General features: G+C 38.7%; 1 protein-coding gene across 4 annotated transcripts in view; it reads left to right on the forward strand.

Annotated features, from left to right (window-relative positions):
- LOC121281560 (sideroflexin-1) overlaps positions 1-25,401 on the forward strand; it is a 75,454-nt gene that overhangs the window by 41,145 nt on the left and 8,908 nt on the right. For all 4 annotated transcript variants that reach the window (XM_041194526.1, XM_041194528.1, XM_041194530.1 and 1 more), the window contains exons 2-8: positions 3,046-3,219; positions 9,490-9,660; positions 19,047-19,145; positions 19,438-19,513; positions 20,539-20,624; positions 21,664-21,791; positions 24,343-24,392. In XM_041194526.1, the coding sequence (XP_041050460.1) occupies positions 3,056-3,219; positions 9,490-9,660; positions 19,047-19,145; positions 19,438-19,513; positions 20,539-20,624; positions 21,664-21,791; positions 24,343-24,392 (774 nt within the window). In that variant the 5' untranslated portion in view covers positions 3,046-3,055. The remainder of the gene's footprint in view (positions 1-3,045; positions 3,220-9,489; positions 9,661-19,046; positions 19,146-19,437; positions 19,514-20,538; positions 20,625-21,663; positions 21,792-24,342; positions 24,393-25,401) is intronic.

Here is a 25,401-nt window from a genome sequence, read left to right on the forward strand (position 1 = left end):
TGTAGTAAAAGAAAGACGTGCATTTATATATTGCCTTTCATGACTGCAGGATGTCTCAAAGTGCTTTACAGCTAATGAAGTACTTTTGAAGTTGTTGATAGGAATTGCAGCAGCCAATTTGCACAAAGCCACTTCCACAAACTAAAAATGTGATATTGACCTGACAATGACCAGATAACCCCTCTTTTTTATGATGGTGATTGAGATATTGGTCAAGACAACAGGGATGACTCACCTATTTGTCGAAATAGTGCTGTGTGATCCTTTAAATTCCCTGAGAGGGAAGATTGAGCCTCAATTTAATGTTTCATTTGAAAGAGGGCACCTCTGACTGCACAGCAATCCCTCAGAACTGCATTGAAATGCCAGCTTTGATTTTTGTGTTCCAAGTCCTGGAATGGGACATGAGTCCACAAGCTTGAGACTCAAAGGTGATAGTGCTACCACCGGTCTATGACTGACACATGAAAACTGATTTCTGGGATGAAGGGATTGTCCAATGCAGGGAGATTTAATAAACAGGACCTATGTTCCCTAGAATGTAGAAAAATGAGAGCTGATCTCATTGAAACATGAAATTGTTAAGGGGCCTGATAGGATAGGTGCAGGTAGGATATTTCTCCTAGCTGCAGAGCCTTGCAGTTTGTCATTGAGGAGAGAGGAGATTCACTCCCACATCTGTGCCAAGCTATCTGTTTGCAGATTCTGATGAAGCTAGAGCTACCAAATCATGGTTTGATTCTGTGTACTAATGGTTTTTTTAGAACATTTACACCACAAAAGGTTATTATAGGAAAATCTTGGTGTCATGAAGGCATCATTGTGGCTTAATAAAAATATTTATCTAGTTACCTTTATGGCCTCACTAGTGGATTAATGTAGTTCAAACTTAAAGCCATATAAATACAATATTTAACACAAGTGACAATAATTATCGTGAAATTGTCATATATAATGTGTAATTTGTATATTATATTCTTTTGAGTTTACCAAATGAACTAGTAATCTAATTATCTAATTAACAGCCTCTTAAAGGGGAAATATGTATCATATACACAATTGCCACTTATCAGCCTAAGCCTGAATGTTGCCCAGGTCTTGCTGCATGCAAGAAGGACTGCTTAGTTATCTCAAACTAAAAATGGAACTGAACATTCAGCAAATATCCCCATTTCTGACCTTCTAATGGAGGGAAGGTCATTGAAGCAGTTGAAGATGGTTAGACCTAGGACACTACCTTAGAACTTCTGAAATGAAATGCTGTCCTGGGACTGAGATAATTTGTCCCCAGCAAACTTTGCTAGCAAAGACTCCAGTTTGTGGATTGTTATCCCCTGATTTCCATTGGCTTCAATTTTACAGGGACTCCTTGGTGCCACACTTTGGTGAAATGCTGCCTTAATGTCCAGGCCAGTCACTTTCACCTCACCTCTGGAATTCAGCTCCTTTGCCCATGTAATAAGGCCTCTAGTTGAATAGTCCTGGCAGAACACAAGCATCGGTGAGTAGATTAGTGAGAGTAAAGTACCCCCCATCAACAACATCTCTGATTGAGAGTAGATTAATGATACATCGAGTGCTGCTTCTGGCATGCTCTTCTATACCCCTTCATGAAGATGCAGATTGGGTGAGGCGAAATTTAATTTTTCTGCTGCTGTTAGCCTATTGCACTCAAGGATGCCTAGTTTTGAGCTGCCAAATCTTTTCTAAATCTATTCCATTTACTACAGTGGTAGTGCCATACAGCATGATGGAGGGTGTCCTCAGTATGCAGCTGGGACGACAAGATATGTACACACCTACCAATATTGTTGAAGACAGATGTATCTGCAACAGGTAGATTTGTAGGATGTGCTCAAGTAGTTTTATCCCTCATGCTAGTTCTGTCATCACATGCTGCAAGCCCGGTTGGAAAGCTATGCCCTTCAGGACTCGACTAACTTGGTCAGTAGTGCTACTATTGAACCACTATTGTTGATGGGCATTGAAGTTCCCAACCCAGAATACGTCCTGTGCCTGTGCTACCTTTGGTGCTTCTTTCCAAGTGCTGTTCAACATGGAGGAGTAGTAGTGACTCAGCCGAGGGAGGGCAGTAAGTGGCAATCAGCAGGATATTTCTTTACATGTTATGTTATGAGACGTCATGGGGTCTGGTGTCAATGTTGAGAACTTCAGGGCCACTCCCTCTGTACTGTGTACCTCTGTGGCACTACCTCTGGTGGGTCTATCCTGCCGGTGACAGAGGAGTCTGGAATGTTGACTAGAAAGTATGATTCTGTGAGTATGACTCTGCCAGGCTGTTGCTTGACCCATCTGTGGGACAGCTCTCCTAATTTTGGTCAAGGTGCTACACAAAAGGTTAATACGCAAGATAAGGGCTAATGGAGTTGGGGGTGATATATTAGCATAGATAGAGGATTGGTTAATGGACAGGCAGCAGAGGGTAGGGATAAATTTAGCATTTTCAAGTTGGCATGCTATGATTAGAGTACTGCAAGGATCTGTGCTGAGGCCTCAGCTATTTACAATCTATGTTAATGATGTAGACAAAAAAGAGAGAAGCATATCTAAGTTTGCTGGTGGTACAAAGCTGGGTGGGAATGCAATCTGTGAGGAGGACACAGAGGCTGCAAAGAGATATAGACAGGTTAGGTGAGTCAGCAACATTCAAGATTGTGAAAAGGCTTGATAGGCTACTGAGAGGTTGTCTCCCCTGGCTTGGGAATCTAGAACAAGGAGGCAGTTTCAGGGTAAGGGACCAATCATTTAGGACTGTTATGAGAAATTTCTTCACTCAACGGGTTGTGAATCTTTGGAATTCTCTACCCCAAACGGTTGTGGATCTGTCGTCATTGAATGTATTTAAGGAGGAAATGGACAGATTTTTGGTCCCTCAGGGAATCGAGGGGTTTGGGGAGCAGGCATAAATGTGGAATTGAAGCCAAAGATCAGCAGTGAACAGCGGAGCTGACTCAACAAGCTGTATGACTTTCTCCTATTTCTTATTATGTTCTTATCCATGTTTTATGTTTCTTTGCCTTCTAGAGAGTATAAAATGACTGGAGAAGTATCGTTGAACATCAATACCAAAGAGCCTCGATGGGACCAGGGTACTTTTATTGGGAGAGCAAAACACTTCTTCACAGTTACTGACCCCAGGAACATTCTTCTATCAAATGCTCAATTGGAGAATGCTAGAAAGATAATACATGATTATAGGTATAGTATAGCAAAGCTTTTATATGACATTGTAGCCTGTCTTTTATTTTTATTTGTTGATATATTTCTGATGTCCTGCAATTTTATCACCAATTTGATTTTAACTTTTTTAAGTTCAACAACGGGAGAAAAAGGATGCACACATTTGTAAGCTGAACTCATATCTTTACAAGGAAGAAACCCTTTGGGAGATAAAAGTGAATGGTATTGTGACTTAATAGGATAGCAACAAAATACCTTCAGAAGCTAGTTCTGTTCATAGTTAAATAAGTTAAGGTAAAAGCCTCAAATAAGATTTGAGACTGGAAGGATTACCCCAACCCTACACTAGACAGAACCCAGTGGGTGAATATCAAGTTAGAAAGAAGATTGAGGATAAGGATAACTCAGTTAGAGATGTTTGAATGTTGGTTTCTTAACTATAAGAATCGTCATACCAGCAAAAGCAAACATGATTGATAACTTGACTTTGGAGTTGTACTTAAGATCTGATTTTTAGAACAGAAAAATATGGGTACCTTTGGAAAAACTATCTACAATTCCTGGGGCTGGATAAATCATGGAGTATAAGGTCATTTATTTATCAAATTTGGTTTAAAGAAATGCCGGAACCATCCTTAATCCTTCTGGACAGCTGTAAGTTTGTAAATGTTGTGCCCCACCCCTTATCTTAGTATAAATGTAAAATTTGCCATCTGATATCAGAGGTCTCCAAATGTGTACAAGTAATTACACATGCTGAGTTCTTTCCTGATGTTGCATGTTCGCTTCAAAGCTGGGCAATGCAGCATAGCCTCAGACCAATCGTTTCGATATAAAATATAGCTTGGGTACAATCCATAACAGGTGAGTTAACTACAGGTCAGTCATAAGGTAGCACTATAAAACATCTGGTATTTCCAAACATTAGCTTCTTTCTAACCTAAACTTACTTCATCCTATGCTATTTCTTTGAAGCGTTCACCCATTTCTGGCTCAAACTCACAAAGACAGCATAGTTTTATATACCACATTCAATTATTTTTCCTATATAGGTATACAGTGGAAGTGTGAATTTAATTTTACTGTGCTAGGCATTGATTTTTGTCCTTAATGTCCTAATGCAAAAAATGTGCACTTGAAATGCTGACCTTCCCAATATTGACTGATTCATATATCTTTAGCATTAATGCTGGACAGTTTGTCTTTGACAAATATTACTTGCAATGTTGCACCATGGGGAAAAAAATAACTGCCTGATTTAGGGGTACAATATACACATTGAAATGGTCCAAGAATTTAAAATGAAATTAATTCTATTTGCTTAAGGTAAAAACAACAACATTTAATTTGAGATTCTGAAACCCTAATTTCTAGAGTAGGGAAGAAATTACTTGTGGATTCATATGAGAAATAAACACAAGCATAAATAAATGTATTATTATTTAACAGTGGACAGAGTATATGTCACCAGCAGATTAATTAATTGTTTCATAATAGTAACTGGAAAAATTATTTTTTCACAAGGAAAACTAATGTGCAAAGTATGAAATTGGAATACGAATCAAAGGTGGAATATTTTTGTAGTAACTGTATAGCAACAAATCTAGGTTGGAAAATATTTCCAGTTGACAGTGAGCAAACTGTTTTGTCTGTATTAAATTGAAGGCGGTTACCTAATCACAATACCTGTTTCTGAATGTTATAGTTGAGTTTGAAAGGTACAAAAAAATTGAACAATTCGATCAAAGCCCCTGAAATTTATGGGAATATAGATTTGTTACATGGAGGCAAAAAAAAATAGCTCAAAAGGAGGTCATTCAGTTCTTGTGCCTGTGTTAGCTCTTTGAAAGGGATATCCGGTTGGTCCCACTCACCTATTCTTTCCCCCTCCATTTATTTTCGTCTTTGAGCATCTATCCAATTTTCTTTTGAAAGTTACGATTGAATTTGCTTCAACCACTCTTTCAGACAGTACATTCCAGGTCATCATGACTTGCTGCATAAAAACAAAACTTCCTAACCTTCCCTCTAGTTCTTTTGTCAGTTCTTAAATCTTTGCCCTCTTAAATCTTTGCTCCATAGTTGAAAATACTTAAGGCTGAGATGGACAGATTTTTGGTGTCTCAGGGAATCGAGGCAGGACTGGGGAGTTGAGACCAAAGATCCGTCATGACCATGCTAAATGGCAGAACAGGCCCGAGCGGGAGTATGGTCCACTGTTCCTATTTCTTATGTTCTCTCCACGTGACTAAAGTCTCTCATCGCTAGTATGATTGTAGTAAGTCCACTTTGCACTCTGTCATGGCACATTATAGAAATGAGAAAGCTGCATTTAAACTTACACCACAGGTAATTTGTAAGTAAATAAATAAATAAACATAAAGCTAATGAATTTGTGAGCACAAAATTCAATCTGCATGTGTTAGCTTCGGAATGTTCTCTCCTCCAGTATTATTTAGCATTATTATCATTCCCACAAACCCGTGTTAATTTGAAACCATCATAAATTGTTGAAGTATTTCCTTGAAATTGGTATGTTTGACTTGAACAAAAAAAGCATCTGAAGTCTTGAGAAAAGTATAATCCATTTGCTTGTTTTTTTCGCTATTTATTTGGAAGAATTTGAATGTGCCTCAGTTCTGAATGGGTGTTTTAAGATTTAACAAATTGATTATATTAGAATATGCAAGAGTCCTTTTCCAAACTTATCAATGAGAATGGACCATAATTTGCTGGAGCAGAGACCTAATGCTATCTGCCATTCGTTAGACTTCCCCTTGCAAAGTAAGGGTTTCAAGATTTATATGGCTAGTTGCTGGAAGTGTGGGCTGATCGTGCAGGAGGGAAACAGGACAAATGGGACCCAAATGGACAGGGCAAGCAACTATGTCTCCCCTTAACTAATGAGACTGAAATAAACAGCTTCAGGGCTGAAAAGGAAGTGTAAATTAGAGTAGATGAATCCAATGCCAAATCAGATACAGTACAAAAAGAGAAATAGCGAAAGGTTGGATTGAAAGAGAGAAAAAGAGGAAGGCAGTTTTATTTTTAAATTTGACATTTCAAATCCCCAGCATAAATTACTATCTAAAGGAATGAGATTCCACACTAGTAATAATTAATTTTCAATGCTTGGGAGATTGATTGGCAGTAATTAACAAGTGGTGCATTGTTAAAAGATTACATTGTGTTTGTATTGACAAGAATAACTTTCTGGGACAAGTTTGGGTCATATCTGTTGGACAAGTACACCAATTTTGTGGCATTCAATGGTGAGACAGCAACGAGGTGACATTTCTATGAGGCTTACAGTAGAGCAATGTAACTTAGATATCCCCATTTAACTGCACATCTGCCCCTCACCTGCATTTGCTGTATAATTTACACACAAATAACGGTGAACACCTTTAGCCTCACTTATTTTGACAGCATATTCTGAGCCATTAAGTCAGTAAGATCCTAAATTTGTCAAAAATAACTTCACATAAAGAAAAGAAAACTTGGATTTATGGACCACCCTTAGGATGTCCCAAAGTGCCTCACAAGTAATGAATAACTTTTAAAATACGAACATACGAAATAGGAGCAGAAGTAGGCCATTCAGCCCCTCAAACCTGTTCTGCCATTCAATATGATCATGGCTGATCTGTTTGTGTGTCAAATTGTACATTCCCATCCACCTCTGATAACCTTTGATTCCCTTGCCTAACAAGAATCTATCTACCTCTGCCTTAAAAATATTCAATGACCTTACCTCCTGAGGCAGAGAGTTCCAAAGTCTCACAACCCTCAGAGAAAAATTTCTTCTCATCTCTGTCCTAAAAGGGTGACCCCCTAGTGTTAAAACAGTGCCCCCTAGTTCTGGACTCACCCACCAGAGGAAATATCCTTTCCACGTCCACCTTATCAAGACCGTTCAGCAACTTATATACTTCAATCAAGTCATCCCTCGCTCTTCTAAACTCCTGTAAAAACAAGCCCAGTTTGTCTAACCTTGTCTCATAAGACAACCTGCTCATTCCAGGTATCAATCTCGTGAACCTCCTCTGAACCACCTCCGATGCATTTACATCCTTCCTTAAATAAGGAGACCAAAACTACACATACTATTCAAGATGTGGTCTCACCAATGCCCTATATAACTTAAGCATTACATCCTTGCTTTTATGTTCAATTTCTCTCCTAATGGAATACTATTCTTTATTACCCTTCTTAACTACTTGTGTCTGCATACTAACTTTTTGTGACTCATGCACTAGAACACCTAGATCCCTCTGTACCTCAGATTTCTGCAGCTGTTCTCCATTTAAGTAATAGTCTACTTTTTATTGTCCCTGTCAAAGTAAACAACTTCACATTTTGCTCCATCTGTCATATTTTTGCCCACTCACTCAACCTATCTATATCCATCTGCAACATCCTTATGTTGTCTTCACAATATACTTCTCTATCTATATTTGTGTCTTTTGCAAATTTAACTACCATGCCTTCACTCCCCTCATCTAAGTTATTGATATAAATTGTAAAGAGCTGAGGCCCCAGCACAGACTCATGTGGGATTCCACTCGTCACACCCTGCCAATCAGAAAAAGACCCATTTATGCATACTCTGTTTTCTGCCAGCCAGCCAACTTTCTATCCATCTTAATATGTTTCCCCCTGTACCATGAGCTTTTATTTTCTGCAATGACCTTTGATGTGGCACCTTATCAAATGCCTTCTGAAAATCCAAGTACAGCATGTCTACAGGCTCCCCTTTATCCACAGTGCGTATTACTCCTTCAAAGCACTCCAATAAATTGGTTAAACATGATTTCCCTTTCACAAATCCATGCTAACTCTTCTTGATTACCTTGAGTTTCTCTAAATGCCCAGCTATGACCTCTGTTATGACGTTGCAGGTAATTTGTGCCAGGTGGACCAAATCCACAATGGAAACTTGGCCTCAATATCACAATGGCTTTGCAATTTGTATTTATTACAGGAGATTTGTGCACTGAATACAGAAGTGAAGAGTCCCCTAATGCCTTTATATATCTTAAAAAACTAAATTAAAACATTTATTAACAAAAAATATTTCAAGCACATAAATAAGATTACAGTTACATAGTACTATTACAAATTCCAAAATTCCTAATTATCCCAACTACCAACTACACACCCCCTTTAAGGCAACAGTCCAAAATAGATTTTAAATTTAAATAGCAAGCTAGCAGATTTACCACAGCACCCATTCGACAGTGGAATTCCAAAGAATTTTTTCTAACTTTAGTTACTGGACACAGCAGACTTTTGCAAACATGGCTAGAGGATTCCGCAAGGCTGTTTTACACACTCCTTTTAGTTCTTATATGACCCTGCAACATCACCTTCCTTCCTTCTTTATATATGTTTCTCTCTCTTTAATCTGTAAATTCCATTATTATATATGTCTTTGGAAATGTACTTTTCCCATAATACAAAAATCTTTCATGTTGCCAATATGGTTAGTACCTTTTGGGAAAAATGAACATAATGGACCTATTTATCTTGTTAGTTGTAAACATCCTTTGAAACCCAAACAATTCTTTCACTGACCTAAAAATGCACATTTCCATCACACCCTACATGCTAAGACCTCATCCATGTTTACTCATTAGCATTTCAAATGCCTCTTACCCCTCACTTCTTTTGATAATTTCAAGCTTGCAGCCTATCTGACTCTAATTTAATTCAATCACACAGAACTATCTACATTCACACCCATAAACCTACTTTACAATAAGCCACAATAATATGAAAATCATTATAGTTTTGTGACAACTCCTTAATGATCGATTCTAACACCTTCCCCATGACAGACATCAAGCTAACTGGGCTATAGTTTCCTGTTTTCTGCCTCCCTCCCTTCTTGAATAGAGGGTTTTTTTTTGCTACTTTCCAGTCTGGTGGAACCTTTCCAGAATCTAGTGAATTTTGGAAAATTCACACCAATGCATCTACTAGCTTGTTAGCCACCTCTTTTAAGACCCTAGGATGAAGTCCATCAGAACTCGAAGACTTATCAGCCCCCAGCTTCATCAGTTTGCTCAGTACTGCTTCCCAAGTGATTGTAATTTCACCAAATATGGTCACTGTTGTTATGTAAAATACTTGGACACTTGGATGCAGAAAAAAACTCATTCATTTTATCATCTGTATCTTGTTAAGTTGTATGCTTTTAACCTTCGTCTTTTTTTAATAAGAGGATTTTAGGTGATGTTTATCCTACAGCAAGATTATTATATATTTATATGTATTATATCTTAGGCAAGGTATCATAGCTCCTGAACTTACAGAAGATGAACTTTGGAGGGCAAAGTATATCTATGATTCTGCGTTTCACCCAGATACAGGAGAAAAAATGATTCTTATTGGCCGAATGTCAGCTCAGGTGCCAATGAACATGACAATTACTGGATGTATGATGACCTTCTATAAGTGAGTAAAGACATTTTAAATGTAAGGTTTCCTTCTGATTTTTCACAACTGTAGAAAGCCTATTGTGACAGGAGGGTTAATGTACTTTTAATGCTATCAAGTTTGCATATGGTGAGAGCTGCATGTTTCTGCCTACTTTCTACTAACCACATTTCTGGCGAAGCATTGAACTTGAGTAATTACTTCAGCCCATTTGATCCAGAAACGATAGAAGATAGTAGGATTGGCTGAATTAAGGAATTCATTTTCTAATTACATTCTTCAAAAAGAAAATGTAAAGCATATCCTTATTAGGAACATCAAATAGGGTTTTCTTTTTTAAATAAAATATGATAAGTAATTGTGGAATTGAAACTACTACCCAGAACCCCAAAAGCTGGATGCCATTTGGAAATCTCTATTGCAGCATTTGGGGAACGTTTAGGGGTTGCAATGCCCTAAAATATACCAAAATTATCTGTCAATTGTGAATCATGACAAAAAGAAATCTCCATGGCATGGCACAATGTGCAGGCTTATACTGTCTGTTTGATACTTGTGGATTTATTCAACATGTTTCAAACATGATTTTGTATTAGAATTACATTAAAGTACCAGTGATAAATGGGCTTCACATGGTCCTGACAATTTAAAGCAAGTCCTGGGAAGTTTATTTCCTGGTAAATAGTGGATGCCGGAGTCCCTGGGCAGTATAATGTATTTTTTTAATACTAATGGAACTCCTAAGTAGTTGCTGTAAATGGTTCGTGTCTTACCTGACTCTGTCGTTATGTTTCTAGTGGTATCATTATATTTCCTTATGGTTCTGTCATTTTTATATTGTTTTCTGGATGTCTCTCAGCTTTTCTTCTGACTCTGTTGTCTTTTTCATTTCCCTCCTTTGAGTTCTCAAAAGTCGAGAGGAGACATATGATCACAGAGCATGGTGGAAGCAGCAAGCAACATGAAGGTGTTGGTCTTCTAACTGCCTTCACTAATGTGTAATTTCCCCAAGCTCGTTTTATGCCTTTGTCTTTCATCCCATCAGCTGTTCTTGTGTCTACACAATTACTGCCCAGCTCCCCTTGTGTTCTCATTTCCCATTTATTCATTGTTTCTGTGTACTACCTATAGTATTTACCTTTTCTCTTCAACTCACCCTGTCTGCTGTCTGTTGTACTTTCTGCTGCTCCTTTACCGATTACATTCTTCCCAATGACATTCCGTTTTCCTTTTCTCCCATCTCTACTTTCTTCTCTACTTTCTCTTTTTGTCTCTTTATCCTATTACTTCTTTCCTTCCCCTTATCAGCTCCCATCCGCCTTCTCCTAGATTCCCCCTTAATTTGCTTGCTGTTCCCTACCTGCCCCTTGTCCTGTCTCCTGTTACCCATTTTTCCAACTCTCTTCCTTTGCCTTCGTATGTCCTGCTTCACAGCTCCAGCGTTTTCCCTCATATGTCTACTTGATGCTATCTCTCTCTTTCCCAGCTTTCCCCATGAATCTCACATCTATTCCCCAGTCCCACCAACCTCACCCTGAACCTTTTCTTTTCCAGACAAAGTTTGATCTTGCTTAATAGGATAGAACAGGTCATGTGGTAGTGGCAGAAGGTTTTGAATGGGAAGGGAGGTCATGCAGCAAATCTGACAGTAGTAGAGAGCCCAGTATTAGAACATGGCAGGCCTAAAGATGGAGCATTGAAGAAACTCTGCAGCAGCAGGGATGGACAGGGAAGGTACAGAATGGGAAGACAATGGCAGCAGAATTCAGTCTCAGTAAGAACAGACTTACTGTCTGGGGATAACACAGCATGACAGGCCAGAAGACGTCAAACAAATACTGAGTAAAGCATCAATAAATTTAAGGTAAAACTTCCCTGCAAGGAACAGAGTGTATGGAAAGAGAAAAAATAATTATAACATTTTACACATTGCCTCTACCATGAATGAATGAATGAATCTGGGAAATGGCTTGGAGGAGCACTAGCATTACCCAGTGTTGTCACTGTAGGTTAGATGGATGGTTGAAGGCAAAGGGAATTAAGCAGGCATTTGCCATTAGGGCCACTGCTCATTTGAAGGAAAAACACCAGCATGGACTGGTTGTTGAATAAGCAGCCTTTTCCTGTGTTATATTTCGACAAAATTCTCTTTCTATATAGTGTTGGGAGGACTGAAAGGTTTCTATAACTGTAAATATAAGTGCCTTATAACTTACAGTATAAAACTAATTCACAGGTGTGAGAGAGATAGCATGTCATCCAAATGCTATGGAAATAGCATGACAAATAGCAAGATAGAGGTGTGACCTGGACAGAAAACATGTGGCCAGACAGCAAATACGTGTTGCACAACAGGAAGTCACAAAGGTACAAGACTTTTAAAATATAAAATGGATTCCTCTAAAGGGTGGCATGGGTGCTGAGGCCAGTGTATTATCTAGAAAATATTAGTTATGTTGATGGCTCAGGTATCACACGATTCTTGTCTCAGAATATCTTGCATTTCTATAATGCCTTAACTGTAATGAAACATCTCAAGACATGGTACAAAGCAAGGTTCAAGCACCTGAGCAGAGGTTCAGGAAGAACAAATGGTGGATGACTTGCCCTTCAGTAGGTTCTTTTTGAGAATGATAAAGGTCTGGCAACACAGGGGAGTTTAGGATGGGAAATCCAAAACAGGGCTGGAACGTGAGCTTGCATAGATAGAATAGAACAAGACCATGGAGGAACAAGGATGAGAACATAGGAGCAGGAGTAGGCCATTTGGCCCCTTGAGCCTGCTCTGCCATTTAACTAGATCATGGCTGATCTTCTACCTCAATGCCATCTTCCTTCACTATCCCCATATCCCTTGATATCATTGGTAGCTAGAAATCTATCAAACTCTGCTTTGGACATACTCAATGACGAAGCTTCAACAGCCCCCTGGCTTAGAGAATCCAAAGATTCACCACCCTCTGACTGATGAAATTGCTCCTCATCTCGGTCCTAAATGGCCTATCACTTATTCTGAGACTGTCCCTCAAAAAGGAGAAACATCTTTCCTGTATCCACCCTGTCGAGCCCTCTAAGAATTTTGTACACTTCAACGAGATCACCTTTCATTCTAAACTCTAGAGAATATAGGCCCAGTCTCTTTAATCTTTCCTCAAAGGACAGTCCCGCCATCGCCGGGATTAGCCTGGTGAACCTTTGTTGCACTCCCTCTACAGCTGGATATGCTTCCTTAAGTAAGGAGACCAAAACAGCACATGATACTCCAGGGGCTGAATTCTCCGGTTGGCGAGCGGAGGCTGTGACTGTGACTGTGTCAAAGACATATTAAGGCCTGTTAAAAACTAATTTAAGTAATTAAATGCTGCCGTCCAACCTTAAGGTTGGCGGGCAGACAAAGAGCCCAGGCGGCCTTCGCATTTTTTGTGAAACCTCATCCACGAGCAGGTTGAGGTTTCATGAGTGTTTTAAAATTCAATAAAAATTTTAAAAATAATTCTTTTGACATGTACCAGCTCATGTGATAGTGTCACTTGAGGGGACACGTTTTAAAAGTTTTTAATTAATTTATTTCAGTTTTTAAATATCAAACTGATCTCCCTGAGGCACCTCTGTGCCTCAGGGAGATTTCCGGCCCGACCCAGGAAATCCCCCCTCACCCAGCCTGCACAGGGAACACTCAGCGCTTCCAGGCGAGCATCGCACTGGCCCACCCCCGTAAAAGGGTGGCGCAGCCCTGACCGAGGAAGTCGATCGGGGTCACGCGTACCCCCGACACAGGGGAAAATGTTTCCCCAGGTGTGGTCTCATCAAGGCTTTATACAACTGCAGCAAGACTTCCTTACTCCTGTACTGAAATCCCCTTGCAATAAAGGCTAGCATACCATTTGCCCCTAATTGCTGCTGCACCTGCATGTTAGCTTTAAGTGAGCTATGAACAAGGACACCCAGATCCCTTTGGACATCAGCACTTCTCAATCTCTCCCATTTAAGAATGAATCTGCACTCAGTTTTTCCTACCAAAGTGAATAACTTCACATTTTTCCACATTATATTGCACCTGCCATGTTCTTGCCCATTCATTTAGTCTGTCTAAACCTCCTTGAAGCCTTTTTACATCTCCCTCACAACTCACATTCCCACCAAGTATTGTATCATCAGCAAACTTGGAAACATTACATTACAAATCATTGATATGAATTATGAATAGCTGAGGCCAAAGCACTGATCCTTGCGGTACCCCACTAGTCACAGCCTGCCATCCTGAGAGTGATCAGTTTATTCCTACTCTGTTTTCTATCTATTAACCAATCCTCAGTCCATGCCAGTATACCCCCAGTCCCATAAGCCCTAAATTTGCTTACTAATCTGTGTGGGACCTTATCAAAAGCTTTATGAAAATCCAAATACACTGCATCCAGTGGCCCTCCCTTATCTATCCTGCTAGTGACATCCTCAAGAAACTCCAACAGGTTTGTCAAACATGATTTCCCTTTCATAAATCCATATTGACTCTGCCCGATTTCACCATTATCATTGAGAATTTTTACGTCAACATACTGGGGGAACTGGAACTAGTGGAAATTGGTGAATACCAGTGAACAAGGCAGTGTAAGATAAGTAACTTAGGAGACTGAGAAGGAGAACAGTAAACAGTATACGTAACTGGGAGATGATAAGACCATGAATGAAGTTATGTTTTGCTTTTTTTTGTATGTTTTACTCTAGGTTTGCTTTTGGCTACTGTGTTTCAGACAACACTTAATTGGTGTACCTGAGCTATCAACATTCTCAAGTGTTTTCACTTGCCTTAATAGATAAAGTAATGTAATCCGCACAGAATAATGAATAGACACCCTTTTTGGATTACTTAGGGCACAGGTTTTCTTTGTCCTTAAAGGTATCAGCAAAACACTGCAGAAGACCATGTTTGGGGCTTTAACTGGCGATTTATGTACTGAAATAAAAAAACAGTAGCAATTACAAAATGTATTTTTTCAGTAAAAACAAAACAATGGAAACACTCAGATCAAGCAGCATTTGTGGAGAGAAATAGAGTTAGCATTTTGGGTCAATGTCCTTTGTCAGAACATTTTTAATAATTCCTGAATTTTGCTAAGCCTTTGTATAATTTAAAATAATAAGTAGTTCCTAAATTTGTGACAAGCTTTGTATTAATTACTTTTTATAGAAAAAATATTTCCTCCACCAATTATGAAACTTCTCTGCTTGTCTAACTTAAAAACAGAGAATACTGGAAATTCAACAGTTCAGAAACATCTGTCAAAAGAGGAAAATAGGGTTAATGTTTCAGGTTTGTGATCCATCATCAGAACCCATGGGAAGAAAAGCCATTGCAGGAGTTATACTGTCAACATTGGGACAGGCAGGATTAGAAAGGGCCCATATAAATTGATCACAGAGAAGAGCCAATTGAGGATGATGGAAAGGCCACGCATGTTGCAAACCAAAGAGGGCATGAGGAGAGAGATTGGTATACAATATAATACTGATAACTTTGATCAGGAGAGTTTCAGCGTTATTTATGAGATAGAATCTAGACTTCAATGAGTCAAGCAAGAAAAACCATTGTACACTTTGGTAGTTACTATGCTTCCAAGAGCTTTAAAGAAAAAGTTAGAGGTGAGCCAGTAGTTAGAACCATACAGGATGGGTGTTTAAGGAAGAGTTCCCTAGCCTCCGAGTCCAACCTTTTCACTGGCAACTCTGAGACTGAACTAAAATATCCACTTAATTTAAAATTCATCTTCGAAATGAGCTTCCAACTACATCACTAAGATCGCATAATTACACCTCTAGATTGCCTGGCTCTATTCCTGCCTCATCTCAAATGCTGCTGAAACTTTTATCCATTCTATTGTTAGGTTTAGACTTCACTATTCCAAATAGCTGACTACACTCCATAAACTTGAGGTCATCTAAAACTCTGCTGCCTGTATCCTAACTCATACCAAGTCCATTCACCCATCACCTGTGTGCTCGCTATATTGGCTTCCAGAAAAGTAACACCTTGACTTTAAAATTCTCATTCTTGTTTTTAATCCCTCCATGGTCTTGTCTCTGCAGCTCTACAATCCTCTTTTCCTCCATTTCTGGCCTCTTAAGCATCCCCCATTTTAATGGCTCCTCTGTTAGTGGCTGTGCCTTCAGCTGCCAAGTTCCTAAGTGTTGGAATAAGAACATAAGAAATGGGAGTGGGCCATATGGCCCCTCAAGCCTGTCCGCCTTTCAGAAAGATCATGGCTGTTCTGATCTTGGCCTCAGTGCCACTTTCCTGTCTGTTCCCCATATCCCTTGACTCATCTGTAGTTCAAGAATCTTTCTTATCTCAGCCTTGAGTATATTCAGTGACTCAGCCTGCACAGCTTTTTAGGGTAGAGAATTTCAAAGATTCTTGATCCCCCTGAGAAAATAAATTCCTCCTCTTCTCTGCCTTAAATGGGAGCCCCCTTATTCTGAAACCATGCCCCCTAGTTCTAAATTCCCCATGAGGGGAAACATCCTTTTGGCATCAACTAGTCAACCTCCCCACATCACCCATCCCCTCCCAAATCTTTTTTATTCCAGTAAGAATGCCTCTCATTCTGCTATATTCCACTAAGCATAGGCCCAACCTGCTCAACCTTTCCTCAAAAGACAACTTCTTCATCCCAAGAATCATCCTAATGAGCCTTCTCTAAATTGCCTCCAATACAAGTGTATCCCTCCTTAAATCTGTACTCAGTGCTTTAGGTGTAGTCTTACCAATGCCCTGTACAGTGGTTACAAGACTTCCTTACTTTGCAATAAAGGCAACATTGCTTTTGCCTTCCTGTACCTGCATGCTAATAGTTGTGTTTCATGTAGGAGGGCACACAGATTCCTCCATACTGCAGTATTCTGCAGTCTCTCTTAATTTAAAAATCTATCTTCTATTATTCCTGCCAAAGTGGATGGCCTCACATTTTCCTACATTATACTCCTTCTGCCAAATTTTTTGCCTGCTCGCTTAACCTATCTATATCCCTTTGCAGACTCTGTGTCCTCCTCACAACTTGCTTTCCCACCTATCTTTTTATCATAAGCAAATTTGACTACAATATATTAAAGTCCATCATCCAAATCATTAATATAGATTGTAAATAGTTGAGACCCCACCACTGATCCCTGTCGCACCCCACTAGTTGCAGTTTGACAACCGGAAAATGATCCATTCATCCTGAACCTCCATTTTCCGTTAATTAGCCAATCCTCTAACAATGCTAATGCATTTCCCCAACACCACGAGGTTTTATCTTGTGCAGTAACCTTTTATGTGACAGCGTATTGAATGTCATGTGACACCTTTATTGAATGCCTTTTGGAATTCTGAATATATTACATCGATTGGGTTCCTTTTTTATCCACACTGGTCATCACATCCTCAAGGAACTCCAATAAGTTTGTCAAACATGGGGAATTCTCTCCCTAAACCTTTCCACCCCTCTACCTTTCTCTGTTCCTTTTAAAGTGTTCCTTATAACCTACCTTGTCGACCACTTTTTGGTCATCTGCCCTAATACCTCCATATGTGGTTCAGTGTCAAATTATGTTTGATAATGCTCCTATGAAGTGCCTTGGGTCATTTGCTGCATCCAAAGTGCTGTATAAATACAAGTTATTGTTGAGCAGTTTTGAAAGAAAGTATATTGTCAGCTCTTCCATAGCAGCATTACATGACCATACTAATAGGGGACACGGCTATATAGGAAGAAGAACTGGATAAAAATTTTGCAAGGTATCAAATGACATTTTTTTCTATGGCATTAATGTTATTTAACAGTAATAACGTGATCAATATCTCCATGGTTTGTTGTAGGTTATTAACTTTATATTGAAAATTTTCAAAATAAGCTGCTTCCACCACATTGCTACAAATCAAGGCACGGATTGTTGACTTTATTTAAGAACTGACTCTCACCCCGCCATGTAGCGATATATTACAGTATATACATTGTGCTCTATTGGTCAGTGCTTCTCTTACCCTTCTTCTCTTCTACACTTGCTCCAACTTCCTGTATCTTTACTATATTGAAGTCATAACCCATCTCCTAACCTATATCATTCTTTCTCAGTGATCTTAAGATATTGAAACTTATTTTCTCCCTTAACCAACCCAGCGCCACTGCCCCCCACCGGGCTACGTCATCACCCCCAATCTTTCATAGAAACACAGAAAATAGGAGCAGGAGTAGGTCATTCAGCTCTTCAAGCCTGTCCTGCCATTAAATATGATCATGGCTGATCTTTTATCTCAATGCCTTACTCCCACTCTCCCCATACCCCTTGACATCTTCAGTATCTAGAAATCTATCTATTTCCTCCTTAAATATATCCAATGACTTGGTCTCCACAGCCTTCTGTGGTAGAGAATTCCACGGGTTCACCATCCTCTGAGTGAAGAGGTTTCTCTTCATTTCAGTCCTAAGTGGTCTACCCCATATCCTGAGACTGTGCTCCCTTGTTCTCGACTCCCCCATCCAGAGGAAACCTATTCTTGCATCCATTCTGTCCAGCCCTGTCAGAATTTTATACGTTTCAATGAGATCCCCTCTCATTTTTCTAAACGCCAGTGAATACAGGCCTTGTCAACCCAATCTCTCCTTATACGACAATTCTGCCATCCGAGGAATCAGCCTAGTGAACCTTTGCTGTACTCCCTCTATGGCAAGTATATTCTTAAGTAAGGAGACCAAAACTGCACACGCTACTCCAGGTGTAGTCCCACCAAGGCCCTGTACAGCTGCAGTAAGACATTCTTGCTCCTGTACTCAAGTCTTCTCGCAATGAAAGCCAACATATTATTTGCCATCTTAACTGCTTGCTGCACCTGCAATGTTTGCTTTCAATGATTGGTGTACAAGGACACCCAGGTCCCTTTGTACAACATTTCTCAATCTATTACCATTTAAATAATTCTCTGCCATTCTGTTTTTCCTACCAAAGTGGATAACCTCACAGTTACCCATGTTATACTGCATCTTCCATGTATTTGCCCACTCACTCAACTTGTCTAAATCGCCTTGAAGCCTCAACATCCTCCTCACCACTCACATTCCCACCAAGTTTCATGTCATCCTCTTACAATCTTCAAGCTTGAAACTATCTTAATCATTAATTCCTGATATACCTTACCTTCAACTTTGGTGATTCCTAGCTCCATGAACCTTGACCATTTACTTTTGTTTTTTTTTTTTTACAAGTGTTTCCCTTAATTGTAATACAGATAAAGAAAAGAACAAAATACAGGTGTAGGGAAAATTGTGATCCAATATGGGCTTTGAACAATTTCCCTATTATTTTTCCAAAACAGTTATTTTTATAACTAAATATAGTAAGTGTAATGTTTCCTATTGATTTGATTTTAGAACTACTCCAGCAGTGGTTTTCTGGCAGTGGATTAATCAGTCCTTCAATGCTATTGTGAACTATACTAACAGAAGTGGAGACGCTCCAATAACTGTAGGGTAGGTTGTGTTTCTGTTAAGATTGCAGTGAGACATTGTTATAAATTTCTGTTTTGGACTGTATTTCAGATGCCAACCAAATGATGGTTTTGTTGATCAAAATAAAATTAACGTATTTCATGTATTTGTTTTGTATACATTAACTTCTTGTAGAAATAGAGTATTTATTTACAGTTAGTATGAAAACAGAATAGTGTTTTCATCATAGTTAACGCTGTTAGATTTTGTTCTAGAAGTTCTAAGAATATAATACAATTATGATTTTTTATTTTATTTCCTGTTTAAATTGCAGCCAACTTGGTACAGCCTATGTGTCTGCTACAACAGGTGCAGTAGCAACGGCTCTTGGCCTTAATTCACTAACTAAGGTATCATTAGCTTTTGATACGTGCATATTTTATCCGCTATTGGATATTGGAACTATGGAAAATATGTATTGCCAATTTCATGAGGATACCAGGAATGAAAGACATAATTATGGAAAAATTAGTGCTGTATTCAAGGAGCAGAGAAAGTGAAGGAGAGATCTAACAGAAATATTCAAAACTATAGAAGGATTTGAAGGGATACATTGCAAAAGACCCACTGGTTCAAGATTCAAAAAACATATCAGTAGGTGGTTCAGAGCTAATTTGATCCTATGCTTGCCTGGTCATGTACACATGGACTTTATTGAAGGATACTATAATAACCAAGAACCGAACCCTGGATAACTTTACTCCTTTCCAGTGCAAGGATACTGACGCTAATTGTTAGTGTTGTTTCTAGTTGAGGCTTCTACGCTAGTATTTCACATGTTACAACATATTTATCCACTAAGCAGAGATGTGAGCTTTAATGCAAGAATGTTTTTTTTTTCTTGTATGAATATTATTGAATTCCTTCAGATGTTCAAATTTTTCTTTAACTCTGCCTTTCCTTGATTTTGAGTGTGTTTTCTAATCTGGATTATTTGCAATTAATGATGCATGACAAAAGCCTAGTGTGGTTCACAATTTAACATAACCGAGATCAATTCTAAAATAGAAGAATAATTCACACACCATGTAATATTTAGTTATAAGGAATATCAAGATTAAATGAAAGAAAATTAAATTAGTCTCTCTTGCATCAGTACTCTTTGTGAGAACATAATTCAACATGTAGACAGATTCCTGCTACATTTCTCAGGATTCCAGTTTTGAATTCTTTAGTACTCCCATTTGATAAGAGACAAAATAATGAACACTATTAGTAACAACCTGTTGGTAATATATGGATAAGGGAAAATGTTCAGGAGACAAAAAATTAATAATGTTTAGACATTTGTACAGATATAATAATGAAGATTTGGACTGATTCCCTCAGTTATTCTTGTAAAGGAAGTAATTAATGATCCATTTCTTCTGTGCAGCGTGTGACACCTCTAATAGGACGCTTTGTTCCATTTGCTGCAGTAGCTGCTGCCAACTGTATAAATATCCCTTTAATGAGACAAAGGTGAGTTTTCCATTTACTGTCTCAATAGCAGTAAAACACAAATTTCAAAATGAAATAATTCTAGGGGTGGCACGATGCATCATGCAGTGGATTATCCAATTCCAGATTTGCACTGAGAGATTTCAAGCAGAGTTTGGGCATTTCTCCAAAATCAAGTGGTGGTCATAGTGAACTATTCCTGAGAGCCTCCTTATTAAAGAGTAGAATTTAGCAGAGTGCTGGGAACAAACCTATTATGTTACACTTTCTGTAATTGATATTCCTGGAAAAATTTGAGGAAATTCACACAACTCTCAATTGCTGTAAAGTAGTCAGAATGCTACAAAAGCCCGGTAAGATCAGTATAAGTTCTTTGTGAGGAATAACTTGCCCATCATCATTACTGCTTACTGAGACTAAAAACCCTTGATTGGGAATATTTTTGAAATTACATTTTTCCCTTTTTAACTCTCCCATTGTTGGCCATACAAAGAGAACATCAAATCTTTAAATACGCTTCAATATTTACTTTTAAAAAAAAACCTGTAGTTTTTATCCACCATATATAATGGCACTCCATTTACCTAACTTGAATAATATGTTTCTCAGTACAGCATGATTTAAGCTTCTGAAAATCTTTTCATCAGCTTATTTAACATGGCGACACAAACCAAAAGATGCCTCGATCATAATGAGTCTGCCTTTCTGAAAAGGGGATGGTGCTACCAAGCCACTTTTGGTGATAGGCATCAAAGGTCCCCACCCAGACTGCATTCTGTGCCCCACCCTCAGTGCATTTTCAGAAAATTAGTATTTTTGAAAAGTTAGTTCTAAATTGCTATAAGTAAGTTTTTTTCCAATAAATAAGCAGATAGGCACTGATTTAAAGAAGCATAGAAAATGTAATCATCTAAATATTTTCATTGTTTACGAAAATATAGATTGTAATGCATTTCTTTTTGCTTTGACAAAAAGTCTTTCTGCATGGAGACAAGTGTTGCTTTGAAGTTTGCAACACCAAACATTCCAAAAATCTTCACTGTCTGCTTTCATTCCACAGAGAATTGAAACATGGAATACCAGTAACAGATGAGAATGGTAACCGACTAGGAGAATCAGCAAAAGCTGCTCAACAGGCTATTGTACAAGTGGTCATCTCTAGGATCCTCATGGCTGCTCCTGGCATGGGTCAGTAGTACTATAAGTGTTGTGTTACAGACCACTCGGAATCAGAGTTGCTGTGGCAACATGCACTTTTACATGCATATTGTAGTCTGGAGTTATGGATAGTGATGTTAGAAGTTTGAATTTTTTTCCATTGCATGGCTGACCAGGAAAGTCGCCTCTTACTGCCAGCCATTGGCATGTGTTGGAAGGATTTGCAGGTTGGTAATCAACCTGTTTGACCACATTATGAGTATACCTTCCTTGGCTATCAAGTGGGACTTGAACCCAGAGCTTCTGGCTCAGAGACGAGGACACTACTTATTGCGCCACAGGACCTTCATAGTATTAAAAGTAAACAGTTTTGATAAAATGACTTCCTGAGTCACTCAAGTTAAAAGTGGTAAGCCAGAGGATTGGGAAAGTTTTAAAAACCAACAGAAGATGACCAAAAAAAAATGAAGAGGGAGAAAATAAACTTTGAGGGTAAACTAGCAAGTAATATAAAAACAGACAATAAGAACTTCTTTAAATATATGAAAGGGAAGAGAGAGGCCAAAGTAATCAAAGGTCCTTTGGAGAATGAGGCTGGGGAAATAATAATGGGGAACCAGGAAATAGCAGAGGAGTTGAATTGCATCAGTCTTCACGGTAGAAGACACTAATAGCATTCCAAAAATGCTAAATAATCAAGGGGCAAAAGTGGGGAAGGAAATAAGTACAATAACTATCATTAGAGAAAAATGAGGCTAAAGGCCGATAAGTCACCTGGGCCTGATGGGTTGTATCCTAGGATATTAAAGGAAGTAGCTGCAGAGATAGTGGATGTACTGGTAGTAATCTTCCAAGAATCCTTAGATTCTGGAAAATCCCCAGAGGAATGGAAATCTGCCAATGTAACACCGTTTCTCAAAAAGAGAGGGAGACAACAAAATAGGTAACTAATAGGCTGGTTAGCTTAACAACTGTAATTGGGAAAATGTCATAATCTATTATAAAAGATGTAATAACAGAGCATTTAGAAATGCGTAATATAATCATGCAGAGTCAGCATGGCTTCATTAAGGGGAAATCATGCTTGACAGGGTAGATGCTGAGATGCTTTCCCTTATGGGAGAGTCTAGGACCAGAGGGCATAATCTCAGAGTAATGGGTCACCCATTTAAGGCAGAGATGAGGAGGAATTTCTTCTGAGGGTAGTTAATCTGTGGAATTTTTTCCACAGAGGGCTGTAGAGGCTGGGCTGTTAAGTATGTTCAAGGCTGTGATAGATTTTTAATCAGTAAGGGGATCAAAGGTTATGGGGAAAAGGTAGGAAAGTGGAGTTGAGGATTATCAGATCAGCCATGATCTCATTGAATGGCGGAGCAGAATTGATGGGCCGAATGGCCCACTTCTCCTACATCTTATGGTCTTACATACTTATTCCAAATTTACAGTAGGTAATTGTTATGATTTATCATGTTGATATATTTGCATGCTAGTTATGTTTTACAAAATAATTCAATTCCAGTTTGATTGAAGCAGATTTTTTTAACCACAGTTATTTTTGTGTCTTGTGTTTTTGATTTTCAGAATTCAGATACAATGTTAGGTTGCTGCTAGATTTAGCATTGATTGCTAGTAGCTCTAATAGTAGAATTCAGGAGGCCCACCTTTGCTTGTCATCCAAACTTGATTAGCTTCTGAGGGTAGATCCTAACATTTCTTAGCCTGATTTTGGATGGAAAGCTAGTGGCAGAAAGATGATATCTTGACCGAAATCGCAAAACTCTAGCCTTGACCTTAAAAACACTGACTTCCAAATAACATGGACCAGCTTTGGTAAGGACCTTTATATGGAAATGTAGAGCTATACTTTCGAGCACTTTCAAAGAAAAATGCAAATAAGAACTCTCTTCACAATACCTGTCATGTGTTTCTCTGCTGAGTTTGAACCCTACCTAGCAAGTTTATTTTTGTACTTATTTACCACTGGCTCTGCACAAAGACCAAGGAGACCTGTTAGATAACTTGGTGAATAATAAAATAGATAAAAATTAGATTCAGTTAAGAAAATCAGGTCAATTACAAATTCATCTTGATGAGGAAACTTATCTTTCTTGTTCAGGAACAGTTGGGGAAAGTTGGTGTGAACGGAGAGGAAGCAAATGGCTTAAGTGCATACTTTCTAATTTACCGTTTCTTATTTTAAAATGTTAATATATTTCCCCGAACAATCTTGAAATATAGTATCAATAAAATTCGCTCGCATGGTTCTTTGTCTCGTCAGGTATTAATGCTGGCAATGCCTCCAACTGGAAAACCAGAAATGTTACTTTTACCATATTAGGTTTGATCAACTTTTTACCCAAATGTTTACAGAATGCTTTACAGAAATTCAAATTCCTTTTCTGATGGATTCAAAACTATCTGTTGTAAATGTCAATCGTGAATACTTGTGTAGTGATTGCATTGGACTAGAATCTAAAACATTAGAAACATGTTTACTTCCTAGTGTTACCAAAGAAACCTGCTTTTTCTGTTATTTTATTTGTGATTATATTGTTAATTTATTAAATGAGCTTTTTTTCAGCTATCCCTCCATTTCTAATGAATACCTTGGAAAGGAAAGCCTTCTTAAAAGTAAGGTTTTTTTTTGATATTTATGTTTTGAATTTTTATTATTTCTGTTTATGGAGTCATTCTGATGCTAGTGTAATAACCAGCAGTATTCATTTTGTTTCCTGTTTTTAAAAAATATTAATGAAGCTATTCACTCATTTCACTACTGACCTTTTAATCTTAAAATGCATAAAACGTTGTAATGAACTAGAAGAAAAACAAGTACTTTAATGAATGCTTTTTCATCACTGCTTTACTTGGTAATTTTTTTAAAATTCTAAATCATGGGATATGGGCATCACAGGCTCAGCCAGCATTTATTGCCCATCCCTAATTGCTCTTGAGAAGGTGGTGGGGAGCTGCCGCCTTGAACCGCTGCAGTCCATGGGGTATAGGTACACCCACAGTGCTGTTAGGGAGGGACTTCCAGGATTTTGACCCAATGACGACGAAGGAATGACAATATTGTTCCAAGTCAGGATGGCGAGTGGCTTGGAGGGGAACTTCCGGTTGGTGATGTTCCCTTGTGTCTGCTGCCCTTGTCCTCCTAGCTGGTAGTGGTCATGGGTTTGGAAGGTGCTGTCTAAGGAGGCTTGGTGAGTTCCTGCAGTGCATCTTGTAGATGATACACACTGCTGCCACTGGGCATCAGTGGTGAAGAGAATGAATGTTTGTGGATGTGGTTCCAATTAAGCGGACTGCTTTGACCTGGATGGTGTCAAGCTTCTTGTGTTGTTGGAGCTGCACTCATCCAGGCAAGTGGAGAGTATTCCATCACATTCCTGACTTGCACCTTGTAGATGGTGGACAGGCTTTGGGGAGTCAGGAGGTGAGTTACTTGCTGCAGGATTTTTAGCCTCTGACCTGCCACAGTATTTATATGGCTAGTCCAGTTCAGTTTCTGGCCAATGTAACCCCTAGCATGTTGATAGTGGGGGATTCAGTGATGATAATGCCATTGAATGTCAAAGGGCAATAGTTATATTCTCTCTTGTTGGAGGTGGTCATTGCCTGGGACTTGTGTGGTGCG

The sequence above is a fragment of the Carcharodon carcharias genome, chromosome 8, assembly GCF_017639515.1.
Source record: "Carcharodon carcharias isolate sCarCar2 chromosome 8, sCarCar2.pri, whole genome shotgun sequence".
Lineage (NCBI taxonomy): Eukaryota > Metazoa > Chordata > Chondrichthyes > Lamniformes > Lamnidae > Carcharodon > Carcharodon carcharias.